The sequence below is a fragment of the Mus pahari genome, chromosome 10, assembly GCF_900095145.1.
Source record: "Mus pahari chromosome 10, PAHARI_EIJ_v1.1, whole genome shotgun sequence".
NCBI lineage: Eukaryota > Metazoa > Chordata > Mammalia > Rodentia > Muridae > Mus > Mus pahari.
Window position 1 is genome coordinate 17,087,948 of NC_034599.1, and position 18,535 is coordinate 17,106,482.

Genomic DNA, 18,535 nt, shown 5'->3' on the forward strand with positions numbered 1-18,535 from the left:
GCCAGCCTGGTCTACAAAGTGAGTTCCAGGACAGCCAGGGCTACACAGAGAAACCCTGTCTCGAAAAACCAAAAAAAAAAAAAAAAAAAAAAAAAGTTACTTGCTGCTTTTTGACTCTCAGTGCCATGCTGGACATGGTGGTATAGGTCTACAGTTCCAGCAATCTGGAGCCTGAGGTAGGACGCAGACAAACCTGCACCAGTCTGGGCCACCGTGAGACCCCTATATAAGAAACCCAACTCATCCAGAACCTCACGTGTCTCTGCAGCCGACACTGAACTCTCTCCCTGAGACTTGTTCGACCATGCAGAGTCTAAACAAACTCTCCTCCCATTAAACATTAACTTCCTGTCTGCCTGGCGAGCAAGCAGCTCCCAGTCACCCAGGGGCCTGGCTCAGTGACAGAGCACTTGTCTACCCACACAAGGCCCTGGGTCTCCTGCACAGAGAACAAAAAACAAAACACCACTGGGAAATTCTTTACAGCAGGCATGGTGGGACAACCCTGTAATCCCAGCGTTTGGGAGCTGTGGCATGAGGGTCTCCTTAAATTCCTGGACTATAATTCAAGGCCAGTAAGGCTACAAAGTGAGACTTCGGGCAGAGCTACCCAGTTGCACACCCCCAGCCCCTCCTTCACTGGGGAACCCTAAACAGGGGTTGTAGCACTGAGCCACCCACTCCAGCGCTGAAGTGTGATCTTACAGAGGACAGGCAAACCTGTAGCTCAGGCCCTCCTGACTGTTCTTGCCTCTCTCAGTGACACAGTGTGATGGCCCCAACAAGTTCAAGTGTCACAGTGGGGAGTGCATCAGCTTGGACAAGGTGTGCGACTCCGCCCGGGACTGCCGGGACTGGTCAGATGAGCCCATCAAGGAGTGCAGTGAGTGTTGGGGAGCTGGGGATAGCATCAGCATGTAGTCACTGTATGGCTGTGAGCCCAGCCAGCCCCAGCCAGCGCCCCCACAGCATGCAAAAGGCTCTCTGTGCATCATAGACATGACAGAGCTTTGGCTCCAGGGCGGGACAGGCATGGGGGTTGGGGGGAGGGCTGGGAGATGCAGCCTGGATTCAGATCCCTGGCACTTATATAAATATATTCTTGGTCTGGAGATGGCTTAGCACTTAAGAGCACTGGCTGTTCTTCCAGAGGACTCAAGTTTGGTTCCCAGCACCTAAGTCAGGTGGCTCAGAATCGTCTGTAACTCTAACTACAGGGGATCCATCTCCTGGCCTCCGGTGCCTCTGGCTCCTGAGGTCATCTGTTCTCACAACCACATGCAGACACACTCATACATACGATTAAAAATAATAAAAATGAATGCTTTTTCAAGTGTTTTGCGAAGGCAATGCAGTAGTGTAGTGTTCCCAGTGGAAAGTGTATGGCGCTAGAACAGCCAGTCTGCTTTCTCAACCCCATGCAGAGACCAACGAGTGTTTGGACAACAATGGTGGCTGTTCCCACATCTGCAAGGACCTCAAGATTGGCTCTGAGTGCCTGTGTCCCAGTGGCTTCCGGCTGGTGGACCTCCACAGGTGTGAAGGTGAGTCTGCAGTACATCCAGCCACCCAGAGAACCCGTGCCTCAGATTCCCCATGTGCTCAGTGGGCAGGAGTGCAGTCCTGCTTAGGGCTCTTAGGAGAGTTCCAGGGGTGAACACTGGGTACTGGCCTGACTGTTAAGAACCAAGTGCATCAATGGCAGTCCTGCCTTTTGGAATTCTCATCAAGAATTGAGGTTCCGCCGGGCGGTGGTGGCGCACGCCTTTAATCCCAGCACTTGGGAGGCAGAGGCAGACAGATTTCTGAGTTTGATGCCAGCCTGGTCTACAAAGTGAGTTCCAGGATAGCCAGGGATACACAGAGAAACCCTGTCTTAAAACTCCCCCAAACAAAAAAAAAAAAAAAAAAAGAATTGAGGTTTCGGCTAGAGCATGGACTCCATTGCTAGAACTCTTGCCTTACAGGCAGCTCTGGATTCTGTCCCCAGTGCATCGCAAGCCTAGCATAGTGGCTCACACAGGTAGTTCTAATACTTGGGATGTGTCGGCAATAGGAACAGAAGTTCAATGTCTTCTATGTACCAAATTCAAGGCCAGCCTGGGCTGTGTGAAATGTCTCAAAAAAAAAAAAAAGAATTCAAGTGTGGTTCGAAACCTCTTTAATCCCAGCACTTGAGAGACAGGCAAGTAGATTTCTGAGTTCGAGGATAGAGTGGTCACCATAGCCAGTTTTGGGCCCACTAGGGCTACATACAAATACCAACAATTAAAAAAAAAAACAAAAAACAGACAAACAACCAAAAATGGAAAAAAATAAAGAAGGGAAGGAAAGGTGGCTGGAAGATTTCCACTGGAGGTGAATGACAGGGTCCAGGGTCCTGTGAGGGTGGCATCCCTCAGCCACTGGAGGATACATGTTTTTGTTCTCCTGTCGTCCTGTGGAAAGGGTTCCTCTCCCCTAGATGAAACCCTTTCTCTGTCCACACACACAGATATTGACGAGTGTCAGGAGCCGGACACCTGCAGCCAGCTCTGTGTGAACCTGGAAGGCAGCTACAAGTGTGAGTGCAGGGCCGGCTTCCACATGGACCCTCACACCAGGGTCTGCAAGGCTGTAGGTGAGTGCGGTGAGTGCTGGGTGGCCGAGGGGAGCTGGGCGGCTCCTCTCTGGGGCTCAGAGCTGTTAAGCCTTTCCCTAGAGGGTATGGTAACTCTCTAGGGTTCTGGCTGGTGGGGAGCTATACAGTGGGGCCCTGCCTTCACCCATATCTATCCTTCCCAGAACTCTACCTGTCCTGCTTCCCATCCGGACATGGTGGGAGATGGGAAGAGGCACAAAGTGTGACCTGAGCCTCTGTTACCCTCCCTAGTTACACTTACTAGAGAAATGGGTTCCAGGGACTGGGGCTGGGGCTTGTAGGCAGAGTTCTTGCCTGCATCCACGAAGCCCTGGCTTCCATCCCTCACCACCCTGCGTGGCTTTCCAGGCTCCATGGGCTATCTGCTCTTCACTAACCGCCATGAGGTCCGGAAGATGACCCTGGACCGCAGCGAGTACACTAGCCTGCTCCCCAACCTGAAGAATGTGGTGGCTCTGGACACTGAGGTGGCCAGCAATAGAATCTACTGGTCCGACCTGTCCCAAAAAAAGATCTACAGGTGAGCTGCAGCCCTGTTACCCTTTTGACAGCCTGTCCCCTAATGAGGCCCTGACCCTCAGGCTCTATGCCTTTCTTCTGCCTCAGTGCCCTGATGGACCAGGCCCCTAGCTTGTCCTACGACACCATCATCAGTGGGGACCTGCATGCCCCTGACGGGCTGGCGGTAGACTGGATCCACAGCAACATCTACTGGACGGATTCGATCCCAGGCAGTGTGTCTGTGGCTGACACCAAGGGCATAAAGAGGAGAATGCTGTTCCAAGAGGCAGGGTCCAGACCCAGAGCCATTGTAGTGGACCCTGTGCATGGGTGAGTGTCCTCAGCTGGACAAGAGGATGACCCAAGGTGGGGGATCCAGGGCTGGGCTCAGGAGAATGTGAAATGGTCCCAAGCTCAGGGAAGACAGTGGATGGAGGCTGGGGTGTCAGTGATAGACCAAGAAAGCAGCGTGGTGGCTTGAACCTGAATCCCTAGCCATGAAGGGTTGAGTTCCAGGCTAGCTCGGGTTGCAAAGTGAGCTTCTAGCTCCAAAAAAACCCCCAAAAAACAAAACAATCAAACTAGAGGCTTAGCAAGGGCCCAGCGAATCTGAAGCCTCTGGCCTCATTAGGCATGGCAATTAATCCCCCACCCCCACCCCGTGGGCTGAATGTGGTGGCTACACAGGGACAGGGTTTCTCTGTGTAGCCCTGGCTGTCCTGAGACTAGCTTTGTAGACCAGGCTGGCTTTGAACTCAGAGATCTGCCTGCCTCTGCCTCCCGAGTGCTGGGATAAAAGGTGTGAACCACTGCTGCCTGGCAGAATAAAATCTTAGAAACAAAAGAAACAAAACCAAGCCTGGCTCACTGGACGAAGCCCTCAAACCTGACAGCCTGTGTTCAATCTCAGGGACACACATGGTCGAAGGAGAGAACCAAGCCCCCAGATGTCGCATGAGTGCATGCTCACACGTGCTCATGCAGTGGGCAGATAAACATTAAATAAGGTGCTGGGCGTGTGGTTCATTTGGTGGAGTGCTTTTGTAACTGCAGGAAGCCCTGCCTCAGAACCACATGAAGCACGCGTGGTCACGCACTGTGGTGACTAGAGGTCAAAGTTAACATGTGCTGGAAGCCAACGACATAGCGAGTTAAGATTCGGTCAAAAGCAAACAGTGAGTGTCCTAGCTTGGGGATGGGCACAGTGATGCAGGAGGCTCTGGGTTCCACCCCAGGACAAGAAAGAGAGAAACTGAGCTTAGTGCTGCATGGCTTTCGATGCTAACCACTTAATTTTGCACCCAAGTCTCCCAGGCTAGGACAGGCCTCTAAAGGACTTTCAGGAGTGCATTCTCTCCTCCCTCCATGTGAGTTCCAGAGATGGAACTCAGGTCGTCAGGCTTGGCAGCAGGCGCCTTCACTGGCTAAGTTATCTTGCTGGCCCCGAGAGGGCACTCCTGAGACCATGTTCTACCGTCCATTTACATCCCACACGTGCACACAACAGTATACAGGATAACTCTTGCTCTCCCTTCCCCTTCCCCCTCCCGTCCATGGAGATCAGAGGTCTATAAGATCTCTCTGCTGACTGGTCAGGGCCTAACACACAGAGCAACTGACATTATCTGTTGGGAAGTACACCCCACCCACCACCTGCCTCCACCTCATAGGTTCTGTCCCTGTCAAGCCAGACATGTGTCCACATGGGAGTAGTTTCATCGTGTCTGTCTGCTTCGTGCATACCTTGCATGTGCCAGCACCTCTGAAAGCTCTGGGGTTACTGGTATGCATCACCACACCGGGCTTAACTCTAGACATCCAGAGAGGGACTGACCATTCGGGGTGGCAGCCCTTGACTGGGAGAACCCTGCAGAAGCTGTAGTTGGTGTTGGTGGAAGGGTGGAGCGCTGAAGGGAAGATGTGGTTGCTTTGCAGGCATGAGGCTCTGCGTTCCATCTTCATCAGTCCAAGAGCTGGGTGTGGTTCCAAACTGAGAACTGTTTAAACCGACTCTTGTCGACATTAGTGGGAGCCTGCCATCTGAGAAGTCTCATCTTTTTTCTGTTTGGTCTGTTGCCTTTCCCAGCTTCATGTACTGGACAGATTGGGGAACACCTGCCAAGATCAAGAAAGGGGGTTTGAATGGTGTGGACATCCACTCACTGGTGACGGAGGATATCCAGTGGCCAAATGGCATCACACTAGGTATATCCGAGGGGGTGGTCTAGCCTGCTGGGGGTGGGCATGATAGAGAGGACAAAGTACGTAGTTAAGAACATGTGATTGTCATTACCTTCTTCCTATGCAGTTGGAAGGGCCACTGGATTAAGGCAGAAGCTACAACGTGGTCCTCAAGTTCCTATGTAGCTAGGGAGACTCCCCAAAGCTGTACCCTTTACAATAATCTAGTGCCCGGAATTTTTTCTGGCATGTTTTGAAACTTTCTGGAACATTTTAGAATCTTGTAGAACATGCTAGGATATTTAGGCCATTGAATAATCTTATTCTCACCTCTGGCCTCTCCATATTTTCGTCTGTGTTTGTGCGTGTTAGATCTTTCCAGCGGCCGTCTCTATTGGGTTGATTCCAAACTCCACTCCATCTCCAGCATTGATGTCAACGGGGGCAATCGGAAAACCATTTTGGAGGATGAGAACCAGCTGGCCCACCCCTTCTCCTTGGCCATCTATGAGGTGAACCCTGGGAATGTGAGGGGGGATGTCTTATCCGTTCAAGCCGAGACTGGGTAAAAGCTCTTGTCTAGAAAGAGGTATTGGAATTACAACTACTTCCTGGAGCTGGTGATTGATTGATTGATTGATTGATGCTAGGCGTGGAACCCAGGGTTCATGAAGAGGCAGGAAAATGCACCAGCCAGCCAAGTGTAGCCTCAGTGAGCTCCAGGTTCAATGAGGTGGGGGCCGGGCAGTGGGTGTGCACACCTTCAGTCCTAGTACTCAGGAAGCACATGCAGGCACCTCTCTGAATTTGAGGCCAACCTGGTCTACAGAGCTAGGTCCAGGGCTGTCATAAAGAAAATCTGCTTCAAAAAAAGAAAGAAATTATGGTGGAAACTGACCAAAAAGACACCTGACATCAACCTGTGGCCTCCATACTCCCCCCCACACACACACATGTACAAAGCACGTGAACACGTGTATACGCATACAACATACACAGAGGAAATGGTTAGGCTGGGAGAGTTTGTGTCTGTTTTGCTGCATTTCTACCACAGCCAGCACTGCTTATGTTTAGAGAATCGCAGAGATTTGCGGGAGGTGGATGGTGGTATGTGCTGCGCAGGGGCTAACAGGCTCGGTCCTCTTCCATACATACCACCTGTGTAGGACAAAGTGTATTGGACAGATGTCATAAACGAAGCCATTTTCAGTGCCAATCGACTCACGGGTTCAGATGTGAATTTGGTGGCTGAAAACCTCTTGTCCCCGGAGGACATTGTCCTGTTCCACAACATCACACAGCCTAGAGGTAAGCTCTGCCCCTGTCCCAGAACTTTTTAGATTCTTCTGGCTTATTCTGAAGATGGGTTCAGCACGCTTCCGGTACCCGATAATAAAAATGTCGGCCATTTTTCTAGACTCTGCCAGTCATCAAATGTTCTCAGTTTACCCTCTATGAGCTTCTCCCTTCCTTCTTCCAGGGGTGAACTGGTGTGAGACAACAGCCCTCCCCAATGGTGGTTGCCAGTACCTGTGCCTGCCCGCCCCACAGATCGGTCCCCACTCACCCAAATTCACCTGCGCCTGCCCTGACGGCATGCTGCTGGCCAAGGACATGCGGAGCTGCCTCACAGGTAGGGGCAGAAGTCCCCAGAGGTGTCCCCGCATGAGCCTGCAGAGGCTGACCAGCCATCCAGCTGTCTGGAGATTCATGAGTGAGATTCTCTGCCCATCTCAAATGAAAGTACTCTTAGGGGGTTTGGTTGTGAGGACGTTGTCTGACTTCAGACCAGGGTATCCAGTAAGAAGACCCCTTTTTGCTGATGTCATCTGAGAAAGGCTCAGTTTGGAGTTGTCTCTGTCTGTTTTCTGTTGCTAACACAGATTACCTGAGACTGGATAATTTATAAAGCATAGTTCACGTAGCTCCTGGTTTTGGATACGAGAGGTCTCAGCACCTGGTAGACATAGGGGAGGGTGTCACAGTCACTCAGAGCAAATATTCTCATTTTATTTACTCATTTATTTAAAGGACAATTATTTTTTGGTAGGAGGGCAAATGCCACAGTGTGAGCGTCGGGGGGGCACATCAGTTTTCTCCCCCTGTCATATGGGTTTTAGGGATCAAACTCAGGCCCTGTCTTGTTCTTCTGAGACAGGGTCTCACATAGCCCAGGCTGGTCTCAAATACTATGTAGCCAGAAGTTCTTTCCTGCTCACGTGAGTGCTGGAATTGCAGAGATGCTCATGGTCCCTGGCTTGTGCATCACTGTGAGGATGTCCAGGGCATAAGGAGCGCTGAGCAAATGCTCTACCCCCAGCCACACCCCAGGACCACTGTCTTGTAATGCCTCCAGTCTACATTATCAAGGGGCCCACCCTCACCACCTCTTATACTTTTTTTGTTGTGTTCTTTAAGACAGTGTTCCTCTGAGTAGCCTTGGCTGTCCTGGAACTTGCTCTGTAGACCAGGCTGGCCTCGCACTTATCCTCTGAAGTGCTGGGACTAAAAGGTGTGTGCCACCACTGCCCGGCTCACCTCATTCACTCTTAGTCACCTCTGTAAGGTTTCACCGCCAGGCATCATACCCACGAGGGGCCACCGAGACAGCTCCTGAGGAAAGGTGTTTACCTGCATCCCGGAGAACTCACTTGATAGAAGGAGAGAACTAAATACCAGACTGTGCTCTGACGGTCACACGACCTTAAATCCCAGCACTCAGGAGGCGGAGACAGGCAGATCTCTGAGTTTAAGGCCAGCCTGGTCTATATAGTGAGTTACCGGACAGTCAGGGCTACATGGTGTGACTGTGTCTCAAAAACAAAGTTAAAAAAAAAAAAAAGAAAACCTCTCATCAGTAAGAATTTGGTGGTTGAGTTTCCAATGTGGATTTTTGAGGTCACTCACCATTTCAGGGACCAAAGTGCACTCAACATTTGCAGATCCTATTGTAAGAACAGGACACCAACACTCTGGAGACTGAGGCAGAGGGATCACAAGTTTGAGGTCCCCCTGGAATAATCCTCAGGAAGGGACAGTGTCACCAGCTACTTTCCCATTTCGTTTGCTCAATTTCTGATGCCATGGAACTTGTTAGCCTGCGTTCCACCCAGAACAGAGGTCTCGGTGTGGCACCTGGCTCCTGGCCCTCAGGCCATGTTTATTACCCCAACAGAAGTGGACACTGTACTGACCACCCAGGGGACATCTGCCATCGGGCCTGTGGTCACCGCATCAGCTGCCGGGCCACCGAAGCACAGGGAGGATCTCTCAGCTCCCAGCACTCCTAGGCAGCCTGTGGACACCCCAGGGCTCAGCACAGTGGCATCGGTGACAGTGTCCCACCAAGGTACTGGCCAAGCCCAGCCTTCATTTCATAAGTACTGCATTTTTTAATTACAGTGATGTATTTGTGGGGTTGGGGAATTGGCCACTCTGCCTGTGGGGTCAGAGCACAGCTTGTGACAGTCTATTCTGTCCTTCTTCCATGTGGGGCTTGGGTTCAAATTCAGGTTAGCAAGCTTGGCAGCAAGCTCTGTTACTCACTGAGCCATCTTGCTGGTCCCACTGTGTTAAGTGTCTGCCCCTGTGGACATTGGAGGCCGGCTGCCACAGGCTAAGTCCATATGACTTTGTAGGACCCTTGATAACATTCCCAGGTTTCCCTGAACTTTAATAGGGTGATAGACATGTCCTGCTCCGTCCCCTCTCTGATCTCTTTGAGCTTCCTCACCTTATCCTTTTCCTTTCTGCAGTCCAGGGTGACATGGCTGGCAGAGGGAACGAGGAGCAGCCACACGGTGTGAGGTTCTTGTCCATCTTCTTCCCTGTTGGTAAGTGTTGCCTGCAGTGCCAACCGGGTCACATCACCTTTCTGATGCAAAATGGAATACCCCTGCCTGAGGGATGCCCCTGGCTGCCTCGAATCACTGCCCCCTTCTCACTCATTACAAATAAGATGGAGTGTCCCTGGTGGTGGTGATGATACACAACTTGAGTTATTTCCAGGCCAGCCTGGTCTATATACAGACTTTTAGACTGGGGGTTGGGGGTGGAGCTAGACAGTGGGTTTCTATCTCAAAAAATAATTGTGATCCTGTGTGAAAATAAAAATCATGGTGGTTCATACTTTGAATCTTAGCACCCAGGAGGCAGAGGCAGGAGAATCTCTGTGAGTTTGAGGCCAGTCTGGTCTACAGAGTGAGTTTCAGGACAGCCAGGACAACATAGTGAGACATTGTCTCAATAAATAAATAAGTAAATAAATAAATAAATAAAACAGAGCAAAGCTGACAGAGAATCTCAAAAGATAGAACCAGGGTCAGGCTATAGAGCCCAGGCTGGCTCAGAAGTCAGCATTCTCCTGCCTCATTCCCCTGAGGTGTTAGGCTCCTAGTGAATGCTATACCACCACACACACACACACACACACACACACACACACACACTCCCCCTTGGTTTTTTGTTTTGTTTTGTTGTATGATAGGTTAGTATAATTTTACATTCAAAACATATTGCTGTCACATAAAAGAGCCAGCAGGATGGAAATGCCTGGTAACTTTACCGGCACAGGGTCTCCTGGGCGCCCCTGACCAAGCCCCCTGTCCCCACAGCACTGGTCGCCCTCCTTGTCCTTGGGGCCATCCTGCTGTGGAGGAACTGGCGGCTGAAGAACATCAACAGCATAAACTTTGACAACCCAGTTTACCAGAAGACCACAGAGGACGAACTCCACATTTGCCGAAGCCAGGACGGCTATACCTACCCCTCAGTGAGTGTGCCCTTTGTGGGAGAGAGGAGACATCAAACAAGCTGAAGGACAGAAGTTAGGTGGAGTGGAAGGAAAGGAGGCCCAAACCAGGGGCACACACAGCTCAGTGGTAGAAACTGCCCAGGCCCCCTGTGACGGTTTAGGGTGTGCCTCACAGTAGCAGGAGCCCTCTGTGTGGCTGTGGACCGGGGAGGAGGTCTCCTCTGAGTGGGGGTTGGGTAGTACATAGAGAAAATCAGTCCATTGCAAAGACTTCAAATTGTGATAAGATTGGGCACAGTGTGCTTATGAAGCATAAGGGAAGACTGGAGAGATGGCTCTGTGGTTAAGAGCACTGGCTGTTCTTCCAGAGGACCTGGGTTCAATTCCTGTCTCCCACATGGTGGCTCACAATTATCTATAACTCCGGTTCCAGAGGACCTGATACCTTCTGCCCTTCACAGGCATCAGACACACATGTGACTTTAATGCAGAGAAAACACACACACACACACACACACACACACACGTCTCATTCCCCCTCCCATGCAGTGAGAGAGAGAGAGAGAGAGAGAGAGAGAGAGAGAGAGAGAGGTTAAGATCCGAGTCTGGAAGCGAGAGGAGAGCATTGTGAGCCTTAGTTAACCCAGTGTTAGGTGTCCTGGCCACCTCTGGTGGCTGTGCAGGGACAGAAGGTGGAGGACACGAGCAGGAGAGAGGGGTGGATTCCGGCCATGCGTGTAGTCCTGTTAGTCTGATTGTTTCCTGTGTTTCCGCTCTGCCGACAGAGACAGATGGTCAGCCTGGAGGATGATGTGGCGTGAGCAACCCGGAGAGTCGTCTCTTTCCGGGATCCGTTGCCAAGCTTAGGCAGGAAGGACACTCTCTCCACACCTCCTCATCCAGGACTGGTCCTGCCACCTCCCTGGGCTCTGTGTTGCTCAAAGCAAGATAAGAGCAAAGCTGGGCTGGGGGCCAAGCTCAGCCGCCTGTCTGCCCCAGGTTCTGTTTTATATATTTATTGTCTGGGGACAGAAAAGGCTACTGGCTGTGCTGGAGATGCAAATTCTGCCTGGGATTTTTTTTTTTTTTTTCTCTCCCATCTTCCCTTCCTTGGAAGACAAAGAGGCTGCCCCAGAAGCTTCTGAATTTGACTCTTTTCAACACTAACACGAGGGGGAAGAGGCCTGCCCAGGTAGAGAGAAGTCTGCTGAACATGAGACAGCAAGTACTACTGACTGGGTCCCGGGTGCCATAGCCAGTCCCTAACCTCAGGACTTCTTCCTGCATTGACCTTCACCCCGAGAGCCTTCCCGCCTGACTCTGCCACCCCCATCAGAAGCCAGGAAAGTGACTCGTGACATTCGGTACTGATCTTGCTGGATCTTGGGGCCAGCAGCTGCCAGTGACGGATACCTGCTCATGCCTTTGCCAAAACTTCACCCACCCGTTCCTGGAGGGACAGGCCCAGGTCACCATTCTCCCTTAATATTTATGAAGTGCCTGAGACATCTGGTTGTCTTGCTCAGCACCTGGCCTGTGCTGTTTAAATGTCCTGCTGCTCAGGGGTTTCCGTCAGGACCCCCGTCCCGTGCCCAGTCACCGAGTCTCTGTGTGAGGCTCGCCCTTCTCTCTGCGCACTTTTCTCATTCTGTGCTGGGCACCCACGTGGTCCACATTTGTACTCCTAGGTTTCACTGTCCGGTGGAGTGTTGCATGGGACCTCAGGCCAGAAGTGGCCCCGAATCACTGACCACAGAAGATAATTGCCCGGCTCCAAGCATCCATTGTCTTTTTCAGTACTGGGGGAACTCAGGGCCTTTGTCTGGTGTTTTGTTTGTTTGTTTGTTTGTTTGTTTGTTTGGTAGTTTCTGGTTCTGCACAGCAGAGTTGTTTAGCTCTTCTGGTACCATCACCCCTCTCTCAGACGTCCAGCCTGCTGAAGCCACTGCTTCAGAATGGAAAGATGGGAGAGATGGGGCACGGGGAGGGATACACGCATGGTTTCTCAGGTGTACTGACACTTGGCTTTAATCCTATGCTCAAGAGGCAGAGGTGGGCCCACGTCTGAGGTCCAAGCCAGCCTGCGTTACATAGTGTTACCTTGTATATCTAAAAACCAAAAAGAAATCCCATAATCCAGGCTATGTGGGGGGACTTGGAAGAATACTTAGAAATTGCCACAGATTTGTCACATGGGTAACCTTAGAAGACAGTGGTGGCCTTGCTTGGATTCCTGGGTAGATCCACCTGTCTGTCCACTACTCAGGACACAAGGGCACTCTGCCCAGCCCACTAGGACACTTGTAAAGAGCTCTGTAATGTGCCGATGGCACCTGGCTCAGTTTTCACTCTGTATAGTCAAGGATACCACACACATATATTAAATCTATTTATTTTTGCAAACCCTGATTGCTGCACCTCTCTGCACATTTCTCCAGGTTAGTTTGGGGTGACGCTCTGGAATTCTCTGTGTACAAAGATGATTTGAATGGGCTGATCGCAGGCCTGTCCTCTGTGTCGCTTTGACGGGGTGGAAACTGCTTTGAAACCCTTATTCAGGTGTTTTTATAGGGCTGAAAATGTCTTACTGTGATGGATTAAATTCTTTTTTGAAAACTTTGTCATCCTTAATGTGCGTGAGGTGTGGGGTGCGGAGGAGGCATCTGGAGGCTTGGAGGTCAGCTGTGTGAAGTCACTTCTCTGTATTCTCCCAGGCTTAGGAACTGGTCCTCAGGCTTGTACAGAGAACGTGTGTGTGTGTGTGTGTGTGTGTGTGTGTGTGTGTGTGTGTGTGTGTGCAAGCACACAGGGCACTGGATGTCCTGAAACTCCCAACTGTTCCTTTGAGGCAAGGGCTTTCCCTAAACCTGGGGTCCCCTCAGCAATGTCTAATGCCAACGGGTCCAGCCTGTCTCTGCTCTGCTCAGAGTCAGGGTTACAAGTGTTCAGAGAAGCTGGCGTGGTGGCACACACTTTTAATCCCAGCACTCAGGAGGCAGAGGCAGGCGGATTTCTGAGTTCGAGGCCAGCCTGGTCTACAGAGTGAGTTCCAGGACAGCCAGGGCTACACAGAGAAACCCTGTCTTGAGAACAAACAAACAAAAAAACCCAAGTTTTCAGAGAATCCCATCTTGCATCTTGCTGGTGCTGGGGTGTGCGCCATGCCCCTAGTGGCAAAGTGAGTGTCCTTAGCTGCCAAGCCCATCATTTCGCCAGTGCTGCTGTGCCTTCTGTTTGAGTTGCATGTTTTTGGTAGCTTGGAGCCAGGATCTCACAAAGTAGCCCATGTTGGGTTTCAGACCCAGGACAGCAGCTGAAGTGCCTATTGTACACACCAAAGCAGACCTGGCCTCCAGGTTCTCCCAGGGTCCTGCAGTCGGACCTGTTACAGGGCAAGGTAGGTACCCCACAGTCTACCCTGAGTGTTCCAGCCCCTGCAGCCCAGGGCTTCCTCTCCCCAAGGCTTTTTTTTTTTTTTTTTTTTTTTTTTCAGGGTTTCTCTTTGTAGACCAGGCTGGCCTCGAAATCAGAAATCCACCTGCCTCTGCCTCCCGAGTGCTGGGATTAAAGGCGTGCGCCACCACACCCAGCTTCACCAAGGCTCTACTATGTGATCTAGTCCTTTTGGTTCCGTCTCCTCCTTGTGCACTTTCTTCCTCTGCCCCAACCACTGCCTTTCTGCCTGCAGAGCGACTTCCCTGCCCCCGTCCTGGGACATCAGTGAGCCTGCCTCAGAACAGCATCCAACAAAGCTGTCATTATAAACTAGAATTGGGCTTGAGCTGGCTTATTTCCTCCGAAGAGAAAACCCAGACTAACTAACTCACCTGCCTCTGCTTCCCAGTGTTAGTGTTGAGATGTGTGTCTGTCTCTCACCGGCCGTCTCTATTAGGACAGAGGCATTATTCTCTGTCTCATACATCCCGTCCACGAGGGATCCCATCCCACACTAACCGAAGGGCAAATCTTTTTTTTTTTTAAAGATTTTTTTTTTAAAGATGTATTTATTTATTATATGTAAGTACACTGTAGCTGTCTTCAGACACTCCAGAAGAGGGCGCCAGATCTCGTTACAGATGGTTGTGAGCCACCATGGGGTTGCTGGAATTTGAAGTCAGGACCTCTGGAAGAGCAGTCAGTGCTCTTATCCGCTGAACCATCGCTCCAGCCCCCCAAAGACACACACACACCACACTCTAACTTCCCCTAGCCCCTCCCCCTTCCCAACCTGTCCTCCCTTCACTCTCATATCTAGTTTCTTTTTTGGTGACCCAGTGGAGTTCTGTCTGTGGTTCCTCAGAGTGTGGGTGAGGGGTCGTTTACAGAGCTGTGTGTTCCTCACCCGTGTGAAGTCTAGAAATTACAAGGTCTGCCAGCTTCTGCCTCCTGAGTGCTGAGATTATTGGCCACCATGCCAGGCTGAAATTAAATGTTTTAAAAGAAAAGATTTTTAGCCGGGTGTGGTGGCGCATGCCTTTAATCCCACACTTGGGAGGTAGAGGCAGGCGGATTTCTGAGTTCGAGGCCAGCCTGGTCTACAGAGTGAGTTCCAGGACAGCCAGGGCTACACAGAGAAACCCTGTCTNTTTCTGAGTTCGAGGCCAGCCTGGTCTACAGAGTGAGTTCCAGGACAGCCAGGGCTACACAGAGAAACCCTGTCTCGAACCCTTCCCTGCACCCCCCCCCCCCCCAAAAAAAAAAAAAAAAAGGAAAAACGAAAAGAAAAACTCAGGGAAAGAGTCTCGGGAAATGAAACAGCAATGGAGACTCACTAGAGAAGCAACCTGTCTCCCTCAGACCCTGGCTCTACTGTAGTTTTCTGTGTGCCCCTGTGCACTTCAGGGCCTCGCTTAGCCCAGTAATCCCACCTTCTGCCTGACTGTGGTGGAACCTCTGCCCGGGCCTGCCATCTCCTCTGAATCCACAGGGTGGCACATCCAACCTTCCTTCTGCCCTTTGTTTGGGGCAAGAGCCAAACCAAACTGCCTCTGAGAGAGAAAGCCGAGAAGCGGGCTGGAAGGCCTCCGGCTGCACAGGCCTTCAAGGACTGCCTCACTGAGTCATGTTGCTGGCATGTGTGGCTAACGGCATGGTGGAGCTTCCACACCTGGGAGTTAACAGACTGGAGAGCAGGTGTGGGGTTCCCACAGGACACCATGTGTGGAACATGATGGGCTGACCTTTTCTTCTTCCCAAGACAGGGTTTCTCTGAGTCGCCCCGGCTGTTGTAGAACTCCCTCTGTAGACCAGGCTGGCCTCGAACTTGAGATCTGCCTGCCTCTGCCTCCAGAGTGTGGGATTAAAGTCGAGTACCGCCACCCATTGGTGAGAGTTTCTGATTCTTGGCTTCAGCTTTTATTTTCAAGGCCCCGAAAAGCCAAGTGTGCTCAGCCATACCGGTTACCCTACCACTGGGGAGGTGGAGGCAGGGACATAGGGAGTTCAAGGTCATCCTCCCCTACATAGTGAGTTTCAGACCAACCTGGGGCCGATGACTGTGTCTTAAAACCCAACACTTTACTTACCAACAGGCACTGGAGGGCTGGTGTTTAACTCACTGTACAGTGCCTGCCTAACAAGGGGGACAGATGGCACTTGGGTCCCTTTCTCTGCTTTCCTGTCTTCTTTGCCTGCAGTTCTCTGGGCTCAGAATGGCAATCAGTGAAAGACCTGGATGTGTACAGTACCCATGTGTGCAGTACCCATCTGACCCAGGGTGGGCAAATGATGGCGGGCTTGCCTACCTTGTCTCTGTGGACTCAGGACTGCCCAGGACAAGAATGGCAGGCAGCAGCTGATTTCTGACACAGGAACTGCTGTTCCCCGCTGACCACCAGCCCCCCAGGCTGTGGTCCCTTCCAACTCAGTGTCTGAGCCCACAGCTGTGTGTGGTGAGCCAGCTTGGAGCCCCAGCAGGCAGGGGGGAGGCAGCGGGAGGGGTGCTCTGCTAGGCAGCCAGCATTCCCCAGCTCCAGCTCCCACTGTGGTTTTCTGAGACTCAGTTCTCAGGAACATCATCCCTACTCAGCCAGCCTGGGGAAAGTCTCCCTAGATTTCCTGTGTCTTGTCTGACACCCCTACTGGCAACTGCTTCCTGCCCTAGAGGAGCTCTGTCCTTGCCTTGACCCTCCCTTTGGCCTGGCGTCTGGGGAGTGTGTGGGAGAAGCTTGGAGCTTAATTAGATCAGTCTCTTACTCAGCTGAGCCACTCACTGGCTGTCTGAAAAATCTTCCCCCTATACTGTGGACTGCAGGCCCAGATTGATCAAGGTGCCTTCTGAGGTTGCTTGGTGGCAGTCCTTAGCTTTCTCCCAGCTTAGATGCATTATTCTGTGTCACCATCTCTACCCTCCCAGCCTTGTCCCCTCCCTCCTGAGGCCCTTTAGAGCCCCCACTCCACCCCCCAGCACTTTACCCTGTCACTTCCTTATTGCCAGGTGTGCTGATCTCCTTCCTAGCAGGAGATTAACAAACACCTACCAGGTGGGAAATGTGAGACACAGCTCCAGCCCGGGTTTATTTTCATTTTCCAGATGATGTGCAGCCAGGCAGACTTCCATAGCTCCAGCAAGTATGGCTGCTACAGAACCACCAGGCAGGACATTGAGCCAGCAGGGGCCTGGGCTGGGTTGTGGCTCAGAGGGTCGGTAAGGGCTCTTGTCTTCCTAGACTGGTGATCTGAGTTTGATCTGGTAATCCTTGTAAAGGTGAGAAAACTGATCGCTTACCTCTCCACAAGCACGCATGCACCCCATGGCCTGTGCTTACCTCCCTACATACTGTGTCTCTCTATACAGACACACAATAAAAAGGGCTCTATTAGGAGGTCCTGAGACCCAGGTGAGAGTGGCCCCAACAACAGAAGTCACAGCTAGAGTCCAAGTGTAGTCATGCCCATTACTGATCCTCTGTCCCCCGCACCAGCCCAGCTTTTTTTTTAAAGATTTACTTTTATGAGTACACTGTAGCTGTCTTCAGACACACCAGAAGAGGGCATCAGATCCCATGACAGATGGTAGTGAGCCACCATGTGGCTGCTGGGATTTGAACTCAGGACCTCTCTTAACCACTGAGCCATCTCTCCAGCCCAGCCCTTGAGTCATGAGACAGCCTTCAGATCTGGCTGCCTGGCTCCTCCTGCTCAAGGAGCCTGCCTCGAGGAGACAGCTCTAAGGGCAGCTAACCCGACAGAGAGGGAGAGAGACTGGAGAAAGGGGTTGGCCAACTGCTGGGTGCTCTTACCACTGTCTGGTGACACCTCAGAGGAAGACACTGTGTGCCTCAGGGATTGGTGGCAGTAGAACACAGGTGAATGGGTCAACCCCTGGACTTCATATAATGTCTTGGGACGGGGCTGGTGAGATGGCTCAGAGGTTAACAGCACCAACTGTTCTTCTGAAGGTCCTGAGTTCAAATCCCAGCAACCACATGGTGGCTCACAACCACCCGTAACAAGATCTGATGCCCTCTTCTGGAGTGTCTGAAGACAGCTACAGTGTACTTACATATAATAAATAAATAGATCTTAAAAAAAAAATATCTTGGAACTTAAGGGAAATGGGCAGATGGATCTGCCCTCAGTTTACCTCATCTGTAAATCAGACTCGGGACTGCTCCTCCTCCTGGCTGGTTCTCTTAGAAGGAGCAAGTCAGGCTGTGGGTAGGGATTTGGGCAGGAGGCTGTGGTCCGGCCCCAAGATGTCCCGGGCGGCCAGCCAGTGCTGGGCAGTAACTCAGATCCTAGGCATGCAGAGCTGGGGGCTCTCCAGGGCGCTGGGCCACAGTCTTCACTCACTGGACCCTGGAGTCAGCCCCCGGTGCTCCTCCAGTGAAGGGAGCAAGGCCCTCCTGCTACCAGAAGGTCAGGAGTTCAAGCAGCTGGGCACTTGCCCTTCTCCCAGAGCAAAGCCTCGTTGTTGGATCCTGCTGCTCTGCTGGTTTTTCTGGTAAGATTTGTGTATTTTATGAGTGGTTTGCTTGCATATGTCTGCACACTGTGTGTGCCTGGCGCACGATGAAGTCAGATGGCATCCAACCTTCTGAACTAGAGCTAAAGACATTTAACTGTGGATGGTGAAAACTGAACCCAGATCCCTGGAAGAGCAGGTGGTTTGGGAGAGGACAAATATGGGTCCTGCGAGGCCTCAGGCCATCAGACTTGATGGCAAGAACCTTACCCATGACCCACCTCCCTAGCCCTCCAGCTTGGCTCTTTGGCAGCTTTGAACTCCATGGCTATGTTCTCTACCAGGCACCAGGTCTGCAGGTCAGCATGTACAACCAGAGGAAAGGAAGCCTGGGCTGGGTGAGTTCTCTATCCTGCACTGTCTCACACTGGTATGAAAACACAAGTCCACAGCACTGACTCAGCAGGCAACGTGGACTAATGCTTGTCCTGCAGATGTTGGCTGTATGTGACCTTCCCCAGGGATACTCAGGCATGGCTCAGACACTTCCTGT

The 18,535-nt window shown here is 51.6% G+C and overlaps 1 protein-coding gene across 1 annotated transcript in view; it reads left to right on the top strand.

The window, feature by feature from the left end:
• Window positions 1–12,688, top strand: part of Ldlr (low density lipoprotein receptor) — a 24,813-nt gene extending 12,125 nt beyond the window's left edge. Inside the window, exons 6-18 of the mRNA XM_021205985.1 lie at window positions 761–883; window positions 1,425–1,544; window positions 2,495–2,620; window positions 2,990–3,161; window positions 3,248–3,472; window positions 5,229–5,347; window positions 5,696–5,835; window positions 6,490–6,631; window positions 6,804–6,956; window positions 8,499–8,672; window positions 9,079–9,156; window positions 9,937–10,094; window positions 10,862–12,688. Of these exons, the coding sequence (XP_021061644.1) occupies window positions 761–883; window positions 1,425–1,544; window positions 2,495–2,620; window positions 2,990–3,161; window positions 3,248–3,472; window positions 5,229–5,347; window positions 5,696–5,835; window positions 6,490–6,631; window positions 6,804–6,956; window positions 8,499–8,672; window positions 9,079–9,156; window positions 9,937–10,094; window positions 10,862–10,897 (1,766 nt within the window). The 3' untranslated portion in view covers window positions 10,898–12,688. The remainder of the gene's footprint in view (window positions 1–760; window positions 884–1,424; window positions 1,545–2,494; window positions 2,621–2,989; window positions 3,162–3,247; window positions 3,473–5,228; window positions 5,348–5,695; window positions 5,836–6,489; window positions 6,632–6,803; window positions 6,957–8,498; window positions 8,673–9,078; window positions 9,157–9,936; window positions 10,095–10,861) is intronic.
• Window positions 12,689–18,535: the final 5,847 nt, after the last annotated feature.